General features: G+C 43.2%; 1 protein-coding gene across 3 annotated transcripts in view; it reads right to left on the reverse strand.

The window, feature by feature from the left end:
* Nat10 (N-acetyltransferase 10) overlaps window positions 1-17,373 on the reverse strand; it is a 35,206-nt gene that overhangs the window by 16,111 nt on the left and 1,722 nt on the right. For 2 of the 3 annotated variants that reach the window (XM_070032615.1, XM_070032616.1), the window contains exons 2-11: window positions 15,503-15,621; window positions 14,835-14,926; window positions 12,379-12,550; window positions 10,796-10,918; window positions 9,763-9,824; window positions 7,372-7,486; window positions 7,169-7,276; window positions 3,760-3,893; window positions 1,149-1,242; window positions 932-1,030 (exon numbers count right to left, since the gene is read on the reverse strand). In XM_070032615.1, the coding sequence (XP_069888716.1) occupies window positions 932-1,030; window positions 1,149-1,242; window positions 3,760-3,893; window positions 7,169-7,276; window positions 7,372-7,486; window positions 9,763-9,824; window positions 10,796-10,918; window positions 12,379-12,550; window positions 14,835-14,926; window positions 15,503-15,610 (1,107 nt within the window). In that variant the 5' untranslated portion in view covers window positions 15,611-15,621. Of the gene's footprint in view, window positions 1-931; window positions 1,031-1,148; window positions 1,243-3,759; window positions 3,894-7,168; window positions 7,277-7,371; window positions 7,487-9,762; window positions 9,825-10,795; window positions 10,919-12,378; window positions 12,551-14,834; window positions 14,927-15,502; window positions 15,622-16,310; window positions 16,436-17,373 lie in introns of those variants that run through there. The other variant, XM_070032614.1, reaches the window with a different exon arrangement.

A 17,373-nucleotide genomic window follows, 5' to 3' on the forward strand; every position in this document is an offset into this window, starting at 1 on the left:
TTACAGATTCATGGAGGAGCAAGGGCTGAGCCTTATTTCAGGGAAATGCTTTCCTTCTTATGCATTTTCCTTCCGACTTAACAGATTCTGTGTTTCCAGAGCCTACCCCACCCATTTCTGACCCCACCAACACCAGTCTTCTCCCTCTCAGCTGAGAAAATCAGGCAATAGTGGGAAGAAATATGTAAAATGAGGAGACTCTAGAAAGAGATCTCTAGAAAGAGATCTAGAAAGAAAAACATCCTTAAAGGATTAGTACTGATCAAAGGTATGCCTCCTCAACAGGCACAACCACAGGCATAATGTTCAAGGACATAAATTACCAAGTTCACCTGGCTCATTCCCCACCCCATCCCAACTCTAAAAACAATCAATGAATCCACTCTAGCAAGAATCTTCTAGTCTCACTCTCTGCAGTAAGGCTATCACATGATGCCTCCTACGGATTTAACATCACTGACACCTCTGGACCAGGGCAGATAGTCAGGCTTACAGAATGTGGAAGATATATGGTGCTTTCAGGAAAAATGCTATTTTGAAGGAAAATAGGCCACTGGCAAAACAACAAAGATGCAAAGAAATTTTGCAAAGTTCTTCTTTCTTTTAACTGGTGATATTATTTTTATAACTTCAGATGTGCTATTTCAAACCCTGGAGCAACTAAGCAAAGTCAGAAGTGACAACAGAATCAATCCCACTCATTCCACATTCAAGGGACAAACTACAACTTTGCAACTGGAGTATATACATTCATGGATGTTTTCTTTAGAAAGAGCTGAAAATCTAGAACAAGGGTTTCATAAACCACCACCACCGCCTAAAGGACAGGCAGGTTTCTCAGTACCAGTGATGCCCATGAAGAACTATCACACAGCCAGACACACAGTAGGCCTGGTCTCACACCCAACATCTGGCTGGCAATGAGACTCACCTGGATGGTCTGCCTATGCTCTCGGAACACATTCACTCTGATCACTGCTTTATTGAACTCAGGGTTTAGAGACTGAATGATCTCATAATCCAGATGTTCCTGATTGGGAAAAGCCAAACCAACAACAAGCTTAGTATTAAGAAAGTAACCAAGTGTCCTAAGGCCACCTGGATTTAAACCCAATACCAAATCAAAATTTCTGGCCATAGTTTCCAACCTGATACTGCAGAGCATCGAAGCCTTTGAATACAAATTCAAACAGAGTGTGCAGGTTATCAGGACTTGGGGAGGTAACAAAAATATTGGAGTACCTGCAGAACAAAAGAGAGAGGGGGTTATTAACAAATGAAGAAGACTAGAACCCTTTAAAGAAACAATTAAAAACAAGAAACCATTGTTTCTGTCACATGGCTGATAATCAAAGACAACAACATGGAAGCATGGAGGACACTTTGCGGGAGGAAAATAAAAACAGCTCCAGACCAGATTATGTCTTTCCTCTCAAAGCAATGAAACATGTTAATATTAACAAATCGTAAATGTATTTAAGACAGAAAATTGCAGCCAGGTGCTGGTGGCTCATGCAAGGAATCCTAATTAATCAGAAGGCTGAGATCTGGATTAGCAGTATGAAGCTAGCATAGGCAGGAAAGTCCATGAAACTCTTACCTCCAATTAACCACCAAAAAGCTAAGTGACGATATGGCTAGAGTGGTAGAGTGATAGCCATGAGTGAAAAAACTCAGGGAAGGGCTGGGAAGGTGGCTCAGTGGTAGAGCGCTTACCTTGCATGCTTGAGGCCCTGGGTTCAATTTCTCAGCACCACATAAGCAAAAAAGAAAAAAGCCAGAAGTGGCGCTGTGACTCAAGTGGTAGAGCGCTAGCCTTGAGCTGAAGAGCTGAGGGACAACGCCCAGGCCCAGAGTTCAGGCCCCACAACCAGACCCAAAAAAAAAAGAAAAAACTCAGGGACAAAACCCAGGCCCTCAGTTCAAGCCTCAGTACCACCACCACCACCACCACCACCACCAACACACACACACACACACACACACACACACACACACACACACAAACACACACACACACACACACACACACACACACACACACAGACAAAGACAGGAAATTGCTGAGAAGGCTGGGAATATGGCTTAGTGGTAAAATGCTTGTCTAGCATGCATGAAGTCCTGTGTTCAATTCATCAGTACCACATAAACAGAAAAAGCCAGAAATGGTGCTGTGGCTCAAGTGGTAGAATGCTAGCCTTGGGCAAAAGAAGCTTAGGGACAGTGCCCAGGTTTTGAGTTCAAGCCCTAGGACTGGCAAAAAAAGAAAAGAAAAGAAATTGCTGAGAGATACTGTGGGGAGAGCTCCTGGATACTTCCTCCAGTCCAGTGTCCCGACAGGGGAAAATTCACTTGCTACACTGAATTTTCAAACTGGGAAGCTGGAGAGTTCCTCAGTGCTTTTTTCACTGAGTTCAAAAGGATGCTTGTAGATAAAAGGCTAAGCAGCAGGGAGCACTAGTCAGGGTGTGGTTCAAGTACTAGAGTGCCACCCTTGAGTGAAAACAGTCAAGCAAGAATGCTTAGCATTCAGCATACCAGCACCAAAGGGGGAAAAAAAAGAGTTAGAAGTCAGCTCTGCTCCAATGCTACCTGTTAACAGTAGTAAACTTAGGTAAGTCATTGGAACTCCACAAGTCTCAGTTTACCCATCAATAAAATGGCAGTGCCAGTGGCTCACGCCTTTAATCCTAGCTACTCAGGAGGCTGGGATCTGAGGATCATGGTTCAAAGCCAGCCCCTGAAGGAAAATCCATAAGACACTTGCCTCCAATAAACCACAGAAGTGGCACTGTGGCTCAACTGGTAGAGAGCTAGGCTTGAGCTCAAGAGCAGAGGGACAGCGCCCAGCCCCAGAGTTCAAGCCCCACAACTGACCAAAAAAAAAAAAAAAAAAAAAGGCAGCAGAGCCACATGGAGAACCAAGGAAGACAATGTATATATAGTAGAATTCAATAAACTGTAAGCCCATTATCATGTCTGCAAAGTGAGAAACATATATTCCAAAGACTGGGAGTTATATAAATCCTCCACCCAGGTCAAAAGAATAGAGAGTTGTTACATCAAACTCAAAATCAGGGCTGGGTCATGGTTCAAACAGTTTAGAGTACCTGCTATCAAATGTGAGTGAAGCCTTAAATTTTGAACCCTATACTACTCAAAAAAAAAAAAAAAAAATCTCAGTCAACTCTTCAAAAATAAGGCTTTCTCTGGGGGGAAGGAGGCTAGGAGGGAAAAAACTGGGAGAAAACAAGGGAAGAGGTGACACTGTTCAAAAAGGAATCTATTCATTACCTGACTTATGTAATTGCAACCCCTGTTTATCACCTTTACAATAAAAATTTTAAATTAAAAAAAATACTTCCTACTAATCAAGACCATTTATGTCCACTTGTTCAGTTAGCATATCTGGTCATAAACATTCTCATTTGAGAATTTTACAATACCTTTCCCTCGTTTCTTTACTTTTGTGTTTATTAGACTTAAACAATGACTATAAAGGCCCTGTGCCCTTAAACAATGACTGCAAAGGCCCTAAGCAGAGACATAGGTTTATGCACGGTGTACCTGAGTGGTCCAGGGGTACAAAGCAGTGGTTCTGTTGCCAGGCAGAACCCAAGATCTAGAAAAACTCAGTGAAGTAGCACAGATAAGGAACCAAAGACAAGAGTTCTGCCCCTGTCCTGATTCAAGTCCTACACACTACCCACTACTCCTCAGAGCTCAGAGCTCCTGAAGATGGGAAGTAGTCCCTCTTACCCAAATGCCACTGCCCCAGCAATAGCCAATCCCAGGGCTGCAGACTTTCCCCGTCCTCGGGCAGCGGTGAGAGCAACAGTACTCCTCAAGGTCTTCTCCGAGATTCCCTCAATGAATTTTAAGACAGCTTTCGCCTGTACAGAGATGAATATATTATGTGAGAGCTGCAAAAGAACCCTTTCAGCTCTTTATTACCATTCCTGTGGAGGTTAGGACTAATCAGAGGACCAATCAGCACTGCTAAGCACCTACACCTCTGATTCCCTCGGTCACCTGTGTCAAGGCCATAAATACCAAGGAAATACTCTAGGCTCTCAAGTTCACCCCTGTACTGCAGACCTCTCTCCACATAACACTCTCAATATGTGCAGCTTCAAATGCACAACACAGATCTTAAACTTCAAACTGATGCCTAATGTTTCCCCAAATCTCTGCTTCCAATCTTCCCCACCTGTCCCCACTGGACAGTTAGCGTGTCCAGTTGTCTGTACCAAACATCAACTCAGTTTTCTCACACATCAGCATCTGATCCATCAACAAATGCTATTGGTGATTATCTTCAAAGCATAGTGTCTACCATTTACTATAATCCTCTACCACTCTCCTCAGTCCTCCTTCCCTGCCCTCTCTGTGACAGCAGCCACCGAATGCATCATTCTGCCTCAACCAGCATCTACCACAGGCAGATGCAGCTCATCAGCCAGAGGATTCTTTTGTTAACAGCCTAGGGATGCTCTCTAAAAACAGTGCTGAGAAGAAACTATACCATAAAACCCTCCACTGGCCCCACCTGTCTCACTAATAAGTCCACTTCCAGTGGCCTGTGAGGCCCCCCATTACCTTCCTCCTCTCCTTCAAATAGCACCACCCCGTCAGCCTCCTTGCTGGTTCTGGAGCACCTGAGTTGCACTGCTGCCCCACACTTGAGCACTTACTTACCAATCCTCTCTGTACCAGCCCTCCTTCAAAACCTTGCTCAAAAATAGCCTGGCCACTATGTCTAGGACTGTAGCATCCATCCTCATTCTAGCACACCCAATCCCTCTTGGCAATCTTCTCTTCTTCCACTGTGCTTTGCTAGTTTCCCTCACATACTCTGTCTCCTCCTATAGAAAGCAGCTCCATGAAGCAGGTGCCCCTTGTTTACAGCCAATCCTAGTGCCTAAAGGATTGCCAGGCACATACATGCCAGCAGCACTGACAGAGAAGCCACACTACACTGCTCAAGACCAAACACAGATTCCTAGCTGAGATCTAAACTGGGCACAGGCCTCTTAAGACTGGGAAGACTACGTACTTATCACCTGCTGAAGCAGCAACACTAAGATGTTGAAACTACACAGGCCCAGCGGATAAACTGGATGACAGGAGGGCAAAAAACTACAGGAAGCCAGGTAATACTTGTCGTAATTTGGCCTTTGTTGAATGCTATATTTTTTTACTCTTGTTCCACTTTAATAAAGTTACAAATGCTGATTAAATTTAACTGAACTAAATATGCATTCTAAAATAATTTTCTAAAGTTAAAAGGACAAAATCTAATTAGTAAGTGAGCAGACTAGTTTACCAAAAAGATAAACAAATAAATAAAAACAGAGCTAGATGCCAGTGGTTCACTCCTATAACCATAGCTACACAGGAGGCTGAGATCTCAGGACTGAGGTTTGAAGCCAGCCTGAGCATACAAATCAGAGATGCTTATCTCCAAGTAAGGAGCAAAATGCCAGTAGAGTTGTGGCTCAAGTGATAGAGCACCAGCTTTGAGTAGAAAAGCTAAGAAACAGGTACCTAGGCCCTGTACTCTCACAAAAGAAATATGATAACCAATAACCAGATGAAGAAGGCACTTTTCTCTCACAATTATACACTAGTTACAATAAACAAGGTCCATATCTGATTAGCAAAGACTTATAGATGCAATTGTGCTCAGAGCTGATCAAGGTGCAGAGCAAAAGTCATTTCCTTACACTATCAGTAGCTTCATCAATACCCCTTCTAATGCACTTGATTTCTGATCCAGCAATTCCTTTTTCTGAAACTTACCCCAGATATAATGCCCACAGTTGTATCTCTGAGGACTCTCTAATAATATATAGACAGACAGACAGATAGATAGGTAGGTAGACAGACAGACAGACAGACAGACAGACAGACATAGACATACTTGGAAAGAGTCCTGCTGTGTAGTCTCAGGTAGATCTCGAGCTCTGGATCCTCCTGCCTTAGCTGAGTGCTGGGAGATGTGTGCCTCTACATCCTCTATACACTACTGTTTACAGTAGCAGAGCTACACTCAATCCATCTCAATTCAACTTGTCTAATAGGGAGTCCCTTAAGCCCTGTATAGTGAATGAAATACCCATTTATAGGTTCAAGATCCAGAAGGTAACATAGTAACTTCGAGTAGGAGCTGACTGGGGGAAATAGGCTACCAAGTAGAAACATCATGGTTTACTTTTTTTTTTAAAGCGTGTATCATTTTGACTTCACTAATTTTCATGGCTACTGTTTTCCTATCTTGGAAACAGGATTTTGCTATGTAGCCTAGCTATTCCTCTTGCCTCATCTCCTGAGTTCTGGGATTACAGAAAGGTTTGGGTTTTTTCTAACATTGTAACTAGTATTGTAACTTCTCCCCCTCATTCTTACTCCCCTATACTGTCTTACACCTTCTTTCACTATGACAGAGGTTACTAAGAATGATTCAAGAAAGCCTAGAAGCTGTAGCCTAGGCTGCATAGAGAGCTAAGCTATGTAGCTAGAGATTGTTTACAAAATGAAAAGGGAAGCTACTTGTCGAAAGTCAGTCCTGAGTGGGGTGACACTGTAACTGTCTTTCATTTGAGAACAGATCCACTGCTAAGAGGCCTGCACTGCTCATGTAACTCAGGCTGGACAGAAATCCTCCACACATGCTGTCCATCAGTAACCACCAAGGCCCAGAAGTTACTGGAAAAGCTGGAAAAGTTTACCAGCTAACCACCTTGGCGAGGACATAAATGCATCTGGGTAGGTCCTGACCCACCTACTGTTCACCCAGCACAGCTTCAGGTTCATGCCAGAAAGGGGACAAATACAAAGGGCCTGAAGCTCTCCTCTCTCGAGAAGTCAGAAGGAAAAAACAAAACTTAAGTGAAATTAGAGAACAAAAATATCACCCTATTGTAAAAAAGGCACTGAGAGAGATTCTTTGAATATAATCTTTCAATCTCTGATACCCATTGCTCCCTAATCTGCCTTCCTTTGTGAACCCAGACAGAGATCAGCCCTGCTTTTGCAAAGCTTGCTTGCATGGAAGAGACAGGGTCCTTCCAGGAAGGGGCCGACTTGTCCTTCTTGACTCCTGTTGCTCCCTGTATGCTAGGTCTTACCCATGTGGTGGGTGGGTAAGCTCTGAACCTATACAAACCTGGTCTAGGGTCTTACAGCAGTCTACCAACACACCCACGGGCTGCGTGTCCTGTAAGCTCTCTGTCAACTCCCGCAGCTCCAGAGCAGAAGGGCTGAGATTCTCATCCTACCAGAGAGAAGAGAGAGCAGCATTAACATGGTCATAGGAAGTCACCTTGGCAGTCATCACCCTCCTTCCCTACTCCCCTCTTGCAGACTCACCGGAGCCTGTGGAGGCAGGGCCTCAATGCTGGCCATGTGGGAGGAGATGGGCAGAATGTTGAGCTGATCATCAATGACAAGACACTTCTTACAAGATGCCAGAGACAGAATAAACCTGAGGAAGAAAACCACTGTAGAAAAGTGCTGGAGAGGCAGGCAATGTACACAGGCATATACAAGAGTGTTTTTCCCCCCAGGAAATTCATTTGATCCCATATATCCAAGAAAGCCAGAACCCAGCTGAAGCACAATGAGATGATTCCAAGCCTCATCTGCAAGTCACCTAAACACATCTCTATGGCAATCAAGAAAAACCCCAGATCTGCACACAATCTGTGTGCAGAGCCACCATGACTCCTGGGTGGTTTGGCCCTTCACTCTTGTTCCAGGGCTTCTCAGCAAAAAAGGTGGTGGCAACTCCAAACCAAAGCCAACATGGTCACCAGTCACAGAGAGAAACAAACACATACCAATGTGGTTTCTGTCACAAGCCCCTTGAAAAGATAAAACTCTTTTTTTTTTGGGTCCGGTCATGGGGCCTGAACTCTGGGCCTGGGCACTATCCCTCAGCTCTTCAGCTCAAGGCTAGCGCTCTACCACTTGAGCCATAGAGCCACTTCCGGCTTTTTCCTTTTTGCTTATGTGGTGCTTGGGAATCGAACCCAGGGCCTCATGCATGTAAGGCAAGCACTCTACCACTGAGCCACCTTCCCAGCCCACAACTCATTTCTTAACTGAAGAAAAATAGTGGCTATACAATTCAAACATCTTTAGGCTGCATGAAAGCCTCACCTCCTCTTCCACAGGCCTGTGCTCTGGTCCATGGCTCATAGCTGCTTCTCCCACCCTCCTGGTCTACTGATCCACAGCATCCAGGTTGCAAAAATCCAACAGGATTCCTAACCCTTAGCACTGCTGGCATTCTGGACAATTCCTTATTGTGGATGCTGTGCTTGGCACTGAGGGTTTTCCTGGGAAATGCCTGGCTTCTGTGCATCTGTCTCTATTTGAAATCATGGCTTCAGAATGTCCCCAATGTTGCCAAATGTCCCTGGGGCAAAACAGCTCCAAGTGAAAACACTGATCTAGGCTAATGTTTTGAGGTGTTGCATAGGCTAACTAGTAGGCTCTATCTGGAGAAATAATGTGAGATGATCAAACAGGTTCCAGCTGCTGCCAAGACTTTTTAGAGGCCACAAGAGGCTAAAGTGACTCTTCCTAAAGGAAAAACTGTGCTAGCATTTCCCAGACATATGCAGCCTTTTGTCCTGAGATCCCTCTAAAGGACTAGTGTTCTCAACAGCCAAGTTGTACAATCAACCTAGATGCTCATCAACAATGAGTGGGGTAAATAAAACGTGATACACATACACAATAGAGTTTTAGCCAATCATAAATTACATCATTTACAGGAAAATGAATGGATCCAGAGATCATTATGTTAAGAGAAGTCCAACTCAGAAATGCAAATATCAACTCACATAAAAAGTAGAGGAGAGTTTTACAGTTTGAAGCCAGTCTGGATTTAAAAAAAAAAAAAGTTTGGGGCTGGGAAGGTGGCTCAGTGGTAGAGTGCTTGCCTTGCATGCATGAGGCCCTGGGTTCGATTCCTCAGCACCACATAAGCAGAAAAGCCAGAAGTGGTGCTATGGCTCAAGTGGTAGAGTGCTAGTCTTGAGCTGAAGAGCTGAGGGCAGTGCCCAGGCCCAGAGTTCAGGCCCCACAACCGACAAAAACAAAACAAAAAAGTTAGCAAAAATAAGCAAGTGTCTGTAATCCTAACCACTTAGGAGACTGAGATCTGAGGATCACAGTTCAAAGCCAACCTGGGCAGGAAAGGAAGTCTGTGAGACTCTTACCTCCAATTAACCACCAGAAAACCAGAAATGGAGCTATGGCTCAAAGTGGTAGAACACTAACCTTGAGCAAAAGAGTTCAAGGACAGCACCCAGGCCCTGAGTTCAAGCCCCACAACTGAAACCCCCACCCTTCCTCCCCTGCCAAAAGCCAGGAATAGTCATCCACACCTGTGTCATCCCAGCTACCAAAGACTAAAGTCCTGCGAATGCATTTGGGAAAACTGATTGAGGTAAAATCCCTCCACTGCTGAATCAAAGCTTTGCAAAAAAGAAAGCAGGACTTTGTTAAGTCCATCATGCTACTCTGAGTAGCCACAGTAAAACAATCCAGGTGTCCTGGCCCAACTTCCCACCCCTTTTCATTTCTGAACTCATAGGTGTGGCCACTGTCAAGATCTCTCTGTACTGGAGTTCTGCCCCAGCTCCTTGGACACAGAGGCAAAATTTTCAGTTGGGTCCAAACTAAAACTATTTCTCCCACTCTGGCTTCCCCAAAACTACAGGAACTGAGAATGTCCTATGACAGACATACCTTTCATTGAACCTTCCCACCACATCCTGATGGGCCTCCGTCCTATACCTAGAATGCACATCCTAGAAAATCAAGAGAAATAATGTGAGACCTCTGGCCAAGGGATATTATCAATCCTGCTGCAGACAAAACCCATCACCCAACCTGCAGTGCTGAACTGGATTAAATACTAAATATGTTTCTTTGACACTGTCCCCATTTCACCCACATGCCAGCTAGTACACCAGACTTACTGGCTGTTCACTGGTGAATATTCTCACAGAGAAAGACAAATGAATTAATACACATTTGGGCAAGAGTTCCAAGTAAAACAGAAGTTAGTGAGGAAGGGCCTCTCTGAGTTTACGCTTGTTCAAAGAGAAAGAATAAAACAAACTGATAAGGGAACAAAGTCACTCAGTCATCCATAAATGTCTAATGAGGGCTTACTGCATGCCAGGCTCTCTTCTAGGATCTAGGAACACACCAGCAAGGAAGACTGAGTCTCTGTTCCCAAGAAGTTTAGAGACTAGTAAAGGACAGACACAAATCAAGCAAACAAGTAAGCAGGTGCTATCTTTGTGGGGTTTTGTTATTTGTTTGTTTTTTGCACTGGTACTACGGTTTGAACTCAGGGCCTGAACACTATTCCTTAGCTTTTTTGCTCAAGGTTAGTGCTCTACCACTTGAGCTACAGCTCTACTTCCTGCCAGATGCTTTGAAGAAAATATAAATTGGGTTAAGGAGTAGGATGTTGAACTACAAGCTAAACCGATTGTGAAGAAAAATCACAATGCTGAGGGACATTCATTAGATATTGAATTCAATAAGGATGCAAGTTGTGCAGTTATGAGTGTGAAACATTCCAGAGAGAAAGCAAGTGCAAAGGCCTTTAGGCATGAATATGCTGAGCATTCTGAAGTGGTAAGTCATAGTGGAAGTGAGAGTGATTGGAAGCACTTCAGAGAGAGATGAGAGAGGGAGAAAGAATAAACTATAGCAAAACCAGATCAATTTGAACCACCTAGGATTAAGTACAAAAACTAGACCTTACCATTGTCATTGTGTACAACTGCTTGAGTGAGTTCATGGTCCGTAGGAGTATAACCACCAGCCCACCACCTTCTACTGTTTCTACTGTCCTGGCCAGCAAGTTTGGAGTTAAGGCTTCAAAATCCTAGGAGAAAGACCTTATAAAGAATTTGATACTATGCAAATGGCACCCCTAGAGACACTTAATCAAGGTGATAATGGAAAGACTTCAAAGTTCAAATCCAAGACCATCGCTCCTACCTTTCACTAAGAAACATATAAACACACTCATATACCTCACTTAGGAGCACCATAGAAGAGAGCTCTGCCCCAGAATATAAGCAGACACTAATGATAAAAACATTTCTAACAATCTCTATTAAACACTATTTTAAAGCAAGTCTTTTAAACTTCATTAACACTCAAATTGCAAAAAACACCTTACATTCATTTTCTCTTATTAGATTTAAGCAGTGAGACAAAGCTCAACTGCCCCACATGGGGGAGCTATTACATAAAGCAGCCATCACTCCAGCAAGCAGTCAAGGCTGGAAGCAGAACACACAACCAGTGATCAAAAGGATCTCAAAGGCTGAGACTGGGACAAAATGCTTCTCTGGCCTCCAGTGTGGGATGCAAACCACAGTGCACACCACAATCCACTGTTAACTGATTTGCCTCCTCCTTTCTTAATTTATATTTTGTGAAATGTTTCATAATTTACAAAATCTTGGTGGTAGGTGAAAAAATACATACAAAAATATGTAAATTTATGTATAAACTCCATCTTCTGGGTGTGGAAGGAGTCACAGGTTTTAAAAACCCAATGATTAAAACAATGACTATCAAAATGAAAATAAAGAAAATGGACAAAACTGGACTTGCCTGGCAGAATACACATCAGTAGAGAAATTCACTAGGCTATACTTAGGAGAAAGTAGGGGGACTTTAAGGGCCAAAATGGGGTGGTAGACTTGTCTCCTCAGGTGCTCAGGAGAAGATGCAAGTGGATGCCCAAGTCTGCTGAGCTCAGCTGGTTGAACAGCCACACTGTTCATGGGTGAAGGGTCTTCAAGAGGTATACCAGCTAAGGTCAGTCCACACTCCCAGTGATTGCTCCATCGCTCTAGTTGCCCAGAACGTGTGACAGCATATCTCTGTCAGTTCTGATGCTACAGTATTCTTTATTTACTTATTTATTTTTTACTTTTTTTTTTTGTTGGTCATGGGGCTTAAACTCTGGGCCTGGGTGTTGTTCCTGAGCTCTTCTGCTCAAGGTAAGCGCTCTACCACTTGAGCCACAGCACCACTTCCCATTTCCTGGTGGTTTATTGGAGATAAAGAGTCTCAGACTTTCTGCCTAGGCTGGCTTTGAACAGAGATCCTAAGATCACAGCCTCCTGAGTAGCTAGCATTACAGGCTTGAGTCACCAGTGCCCAGCTTATGGTTCTTTTTTTTTTTTTTTTAAACTAAAGGCAAGTGATCCAGTTTCCTCTGAAAGAGGCTGAGGCTTCCATTAATAATGGTTGGTGGTAGGGTGTACATGTCTGGGACAAAAGGGAGGTTACATGTGAATTTTCTCTCCTTGCTATACCTGTCCTCACCTGCAGGACACACATGCCGAAGGTATTGCCCAGGATCTTGTGGGTCTCATTGTAGTAGCAGTAGCGAATGTTCGTGGCCGCTACAAATAGTTCAAAGGGGTCATCTTGCTTTATGTTCAAGGTCCCATTCTTTATTTTCTTCTGCAGCTGTCGCATTCTTTTCTTCCGGTGACTACAACAGCCCAACCCATAAGAGCCAGTTACCAGCAGTGAGAGAGGTAGGAAAGGGAACAGGCTCACAATTATCCTCTCAGACCTTCAGATTTAGAGCTAGTCAGTAGTTTGGAGCGGTAGGGGAGTGGTGGGGTTATCTTTCACTTTAAAGGGGAAGGAAAGTGAAAAGCATTGGAAGAGAGTACTTAACATGAGCTATGGGGACAGGTGGCTGTTAAGTCTGTGTGTGAATTACTCTGCTATTTTATTCTGTAATCTTGAACAGGTTTTTCATTTTAAAAGACAGGTAATGGGAGCATGAGCCAAAGTCAAAGCCTGAAACCCAACAATGGAGGCCTCATTGCCTTAGTCTCAAGTCAATGCTTCAACTACACTATGCTGTTACCCCGAGAGCCTAGGAAAAGGTAGAAGAACTGACAGCTCCCTACATTCATGTTTCCTAGATGAATTTACCTATTTCCTTACCCTGGAACCTGTCCTCAAAGGCAGCTCTTTCTTAAGACAAAATTGATTAAAGGTACTGGATTAGAATAGAAACTGGACATTTCTGAGACATCCATATGTCATTTACCTGCCCTTTATGGACAGAATGAAAGCTACAAAGGTGGCTTGTAGCTGATCAGAATTTTACCACAGCTCTCTAACTGGCTTCCTCTGAACGAGGCAACTGAGTAAAGGACCTCCACTCTTCCTTCTAACTTAAGCCTTAAGTCCAAGACTTACAAGGAGGACTGACAGGTATGAGTAGGAAAGGAACAAGAGGCACAGTATAGATTTTTAAGAGTAAAGCTAAATGAGGTTAAGTTTGAAAGGCAGATCTGCCCAGGAGACTGTGGGCACATTTACTAAAGGAAAATACTGAGTCAGAAGCCATCAAAACAAAATTCTGAAACACATGTCAGGCCTTCTCAATCTGTACTAAAAATGCTTTGGACTAAGTGTACAGCTCTGAGGTGTAGCACACGCTTGGCAAGTACACAGTCCCAGATTCAATCCTTGGTACCTGAAATATAAACTTAAAATGTTTACATGCTAATTAGAAAAGAGTATATACAACAAACAATCGGTTGTTTTGTTGTGTGTTGGTCATGGAGCTTGAACCCAGGGCCTGGACACTGTCCCTGAACTTTTTCACTCAAGACTAGTGCTCTACCACTTTAATCCACAGCACCACCTCAGGTTTTCTGGTGGTTAATTGGAGATAAGAGTCTCCCGGACTTTCCTGCCCAGGCTGGCTTTGAACCATAATCCTCTCAGATCTCAGCTTCCTGAGTACTAGGTTAAGGCCAGATTATTCAGAATCTGGTTCCTTTTAGGCACAATTTTCTTTTCAGTATGAAAGTCCTCATGCTTTGGTAGAACCAAGTATTCTGCCACTTTAGCCATGCCTGAATCCTTTTGTGCAGGTCATTTTGGTTTTTTATTTTTCTTTTGTTCATATGTTTGTGTGTGCTGATACTGAGGCTTAAACTCAGGGCTTTGCATTCCTGCTTGGCTTTTTCACTTAAGGTTAACACTCTAACACTTGAGACAAGAATCCACTTCCGGCTTTTTGTGAATTAGATGAAGATAAGAGTCCCATGAACTTTCCTGCTTGAGCTGGTCTCTGTGAGCCTCAAATCTCAGTTTCCTTACTAGCTAAGATTATACCATGGGCCATCAGTGCCCAGCTTGCACAGGTTATCTTCAAGGTTGGGTCTCATTTTATGCTCAGGATCAGCCTGTGTTGAGAGAGTCTCCTATATGTGCTCCTACATGTTGTGGGGATGACAGATGTGTGTGTATCCTCCACTGTGCTTCCCTATAGCTAAAATAACAGGCACGAGCTACTGTGCCCATCTGCTGGCTGCAATGGAGTCTCACAAATCATGACCATCCAATTTCTGCTTCCCAAACAGCTTGGATTAAACATGTGAGCCACTGTGCCCAACTCAAATTTCGTTAATTAAAATAATTCCGACCCAGGTGAAATCTGAGGATCATGGTTTGAAGTAAGCCCAGGCAGGAAAGTCCTTGAGATGCTTATCTCCAATTAACTAGCAAAAATCCAGATGTAGAAGTGTGGCACAAGTAGCAGAAGGCAAGCAAGAGACAGGGACCTGAGTTCGAGTCCTAGTACCAGCATAAAACAAAAGAAAAAAATAGAATTAAAAAATAAATTATAGAGCCTGTGAGCAAAGGAAATCTGCCAGATACCATGGCTAACACCTCCCAACTACTTGGAATTTAACTATAAAACAAGAAACTGTAAGTTAGATGGAACACTCATGGACCATGCTTACCTGCTAAATCCCAGTTCTTTCTTGTAACACCATAGCACTGACGGCCTGGCCTTCACAGTTGCTTTAGACAACATGTGATGGAGAATCACCACCTGCCAAAGAAAAGTATCACAGAAACACAGGGCCAAAATAATCTATAGTGACTGCCAGACCCCAAGACCTCGTTTGACAGATGTAGAAATTAAGATGCACTCTGGGCTTCAAATATTTGCTTAGCCAGGCACTGGGAGCTCACACCTATAATCCTAGCTATTCAGGAGGCTGAGATCTAAGATTACAGTTCAAAACCAGCCCTGGCATGAAAATCCATGAGACTCTGATCTCCAACTAACCACCAAAAAGCCAGAAGCAGAGCTGTGACACAAGTGGTAGAACACCAGCCTTGAGTGAAAAAGCTAACAAACAATGCCCAAGCCTTGAACAAGCCCTAGTATGGGCACAAAATGAATAAACAAATAGTATTAGCTTGTCTTCTATTAAATCTAAACACAGGGAATTTTCAACATTCAAGAAATGAAGAAAGACTCCCATAAGGCAACTAACTAGCCCAAGGGATCTTAAAGTCATTTTATGCTGAACCCCCCCAACACACACACAGTGGTTTGAGATAACATGCTGACTTTAGGGACAGGCACAAAATAATTCAGGAAATATTTATAGGGTCTTACCTGATCTTTTCCTCGATCCCCAACTACAACAAAGAGAGATCTTTGCCGCTCAGCTACCCCATTCTCAATAAGAATCCGGATCCGGTTATCCACCTTCTTCCGATGCATGGTGAAAATCACTAAAAAAGAAAGAATAGAAAGGGGGCTAGGAATGTGGTTTAGTAGTAGAGTGCATGCCTAGCATGCATGAAGCCCTGAGTTTGGTTCCTGAGTATAACATAAACAGAAAAAGCCAGAAGTAGTGCTGTGGTTCTCAAGTGGTAGAGTGCTAGCCTTGAGCAAAAGAAGCTCAGGGACAATGCCTAGGCCCTAAATTCAGGCCCCAGGACTAGCAAAAAGAAAAAGAAACAAAAAAAGAAAGAAGAAGAAAGAGAGAGAGAGGGAAAGAGAAAGGAAAAGGAAGAAAAAGAACGAAAGAAAGAAAGAAAGAAAGAAAGAAGAAAGAAAGAGAGAGAAAGAAAAGAAAAAGAGAAAGAAAAGAAAAAAGGAAGGTATCTGGACCAAGCACTGATTCTGGGGAAGTAGTACTAAGTGGCTGCCTCTTACTGGACAGGAAATGTGCTAGGCACATTTATAACTATTATTTTTGCCCTCACACAGCTTCATAAGGAAAACATCAGCCCCTTTGTTTTCAGTGGACCAGAGTTTCAACCCAGGGCCTCAGCTTGTTAGGTGCCCTACCACATAAATGTGCCCCAGTCCTTTTGGTTGAGCTATGTTTATGCCAGGCCAGCCCAGATCTCCATCTTCCTATTCATGCTTTCAGCATACTTGGGATGAGACACATGAGCCACTGCACCAAGCTTACTGATTGAGATGGAGGTCTTCTGAACTGTTTGCCTGGGCTGGTTTCAAACCATGATCCTCCCAATCTCTGTCTGCCAAATAGCTGGATTGCAGGTGTGAACAACTGAACCCAGCAACATCAGCTAGTTTTGAAATCAGGTAACAGGTTTAGATGAGAACTTGGCAAAGAAGTACATCTGTCAAGGAGTTTAAGAAAAATTAGAATGAAAAGTTTAAAAAGGTAAAACAGCCCAGGTATGGGGGGGTTCATGCCTGTAATCCTAGCTACTTATGAGGCTGAAATCCTGAAGAGCACAGTTCTAACTAGCTAGGGCAGAAAATTCCATCTACAAAGTAAGCAGCAAAAAGCTGGGCTGTAAGTGTGGCTCACATGGTAGAGCACCAGCCAGGCAAGCCAAGCCCTGATTTCAAACCTCTTACTGCCAAAAAAAGAGAGAAAATATATAATATATCCCTATTTCTAGAGCATTCTCCCAAACTACCAATATGGATCTAAAAAGGTGTGGGAGCATAGTTAAGTGGTGGAGTGTTTGCCTAGCATAACAAGGCTCTGGATTCCATTCACTGTTACTACAAAAGAAAAAAGAGCTATCAATATAATTGGTTATGAGAGGCTAGCATAGCAAGACAGACACCAGAACAAGATATATTTGCTTGTGAATGGTAATTAATTCTTTATCATTTTGTGGGGAAAGCATGGAACTAAGTTCTGAACTCAGGGCCTTCAACTCGCTAAAAACTGCTCTACCACTTGAGTCATGCCTCCCAGCTCTTTTTTACTTATTTTTTTAGATAGGATCATACAGGTTGTCCAGGCTAGACTCTGATCACCATCCTCCTACCTACACTTCCCACACTGCTGAAATTACAGGAATATACCACCATGCATATGTTGAGATGGGGGTCTCCCTAACTTTTTGCCTAGACTAGCCTTGGATCATAAGCCTCCTGATTCTGTCTCCTGAGTAGCTGGAATTACAACCAGTGGATCATTTGCCTTTTAGTTTTATTTAAAAGTCCTATCATACTAATAAAATCTGAGGGAAAAAAATTATGTTACTTCT

The sequence above is a fragment of the Dipodomys merriami genome, unplaced genomic scaffold (genome assembly GCF_024711535.1).
Source record: "Dipodomys merriami isolate MVZ:Mamm:240054 unplaced genomic scaffold, mDipMer1.0.p SCAF_21, whole genome shotgun sequence".
NCBI classification, from domain to species: Eukaryota; Metazoa; Chordata; class Mammalia; order Rodentia; family Heteromyidae; genus Dipodomys; species Dipodomys merriami.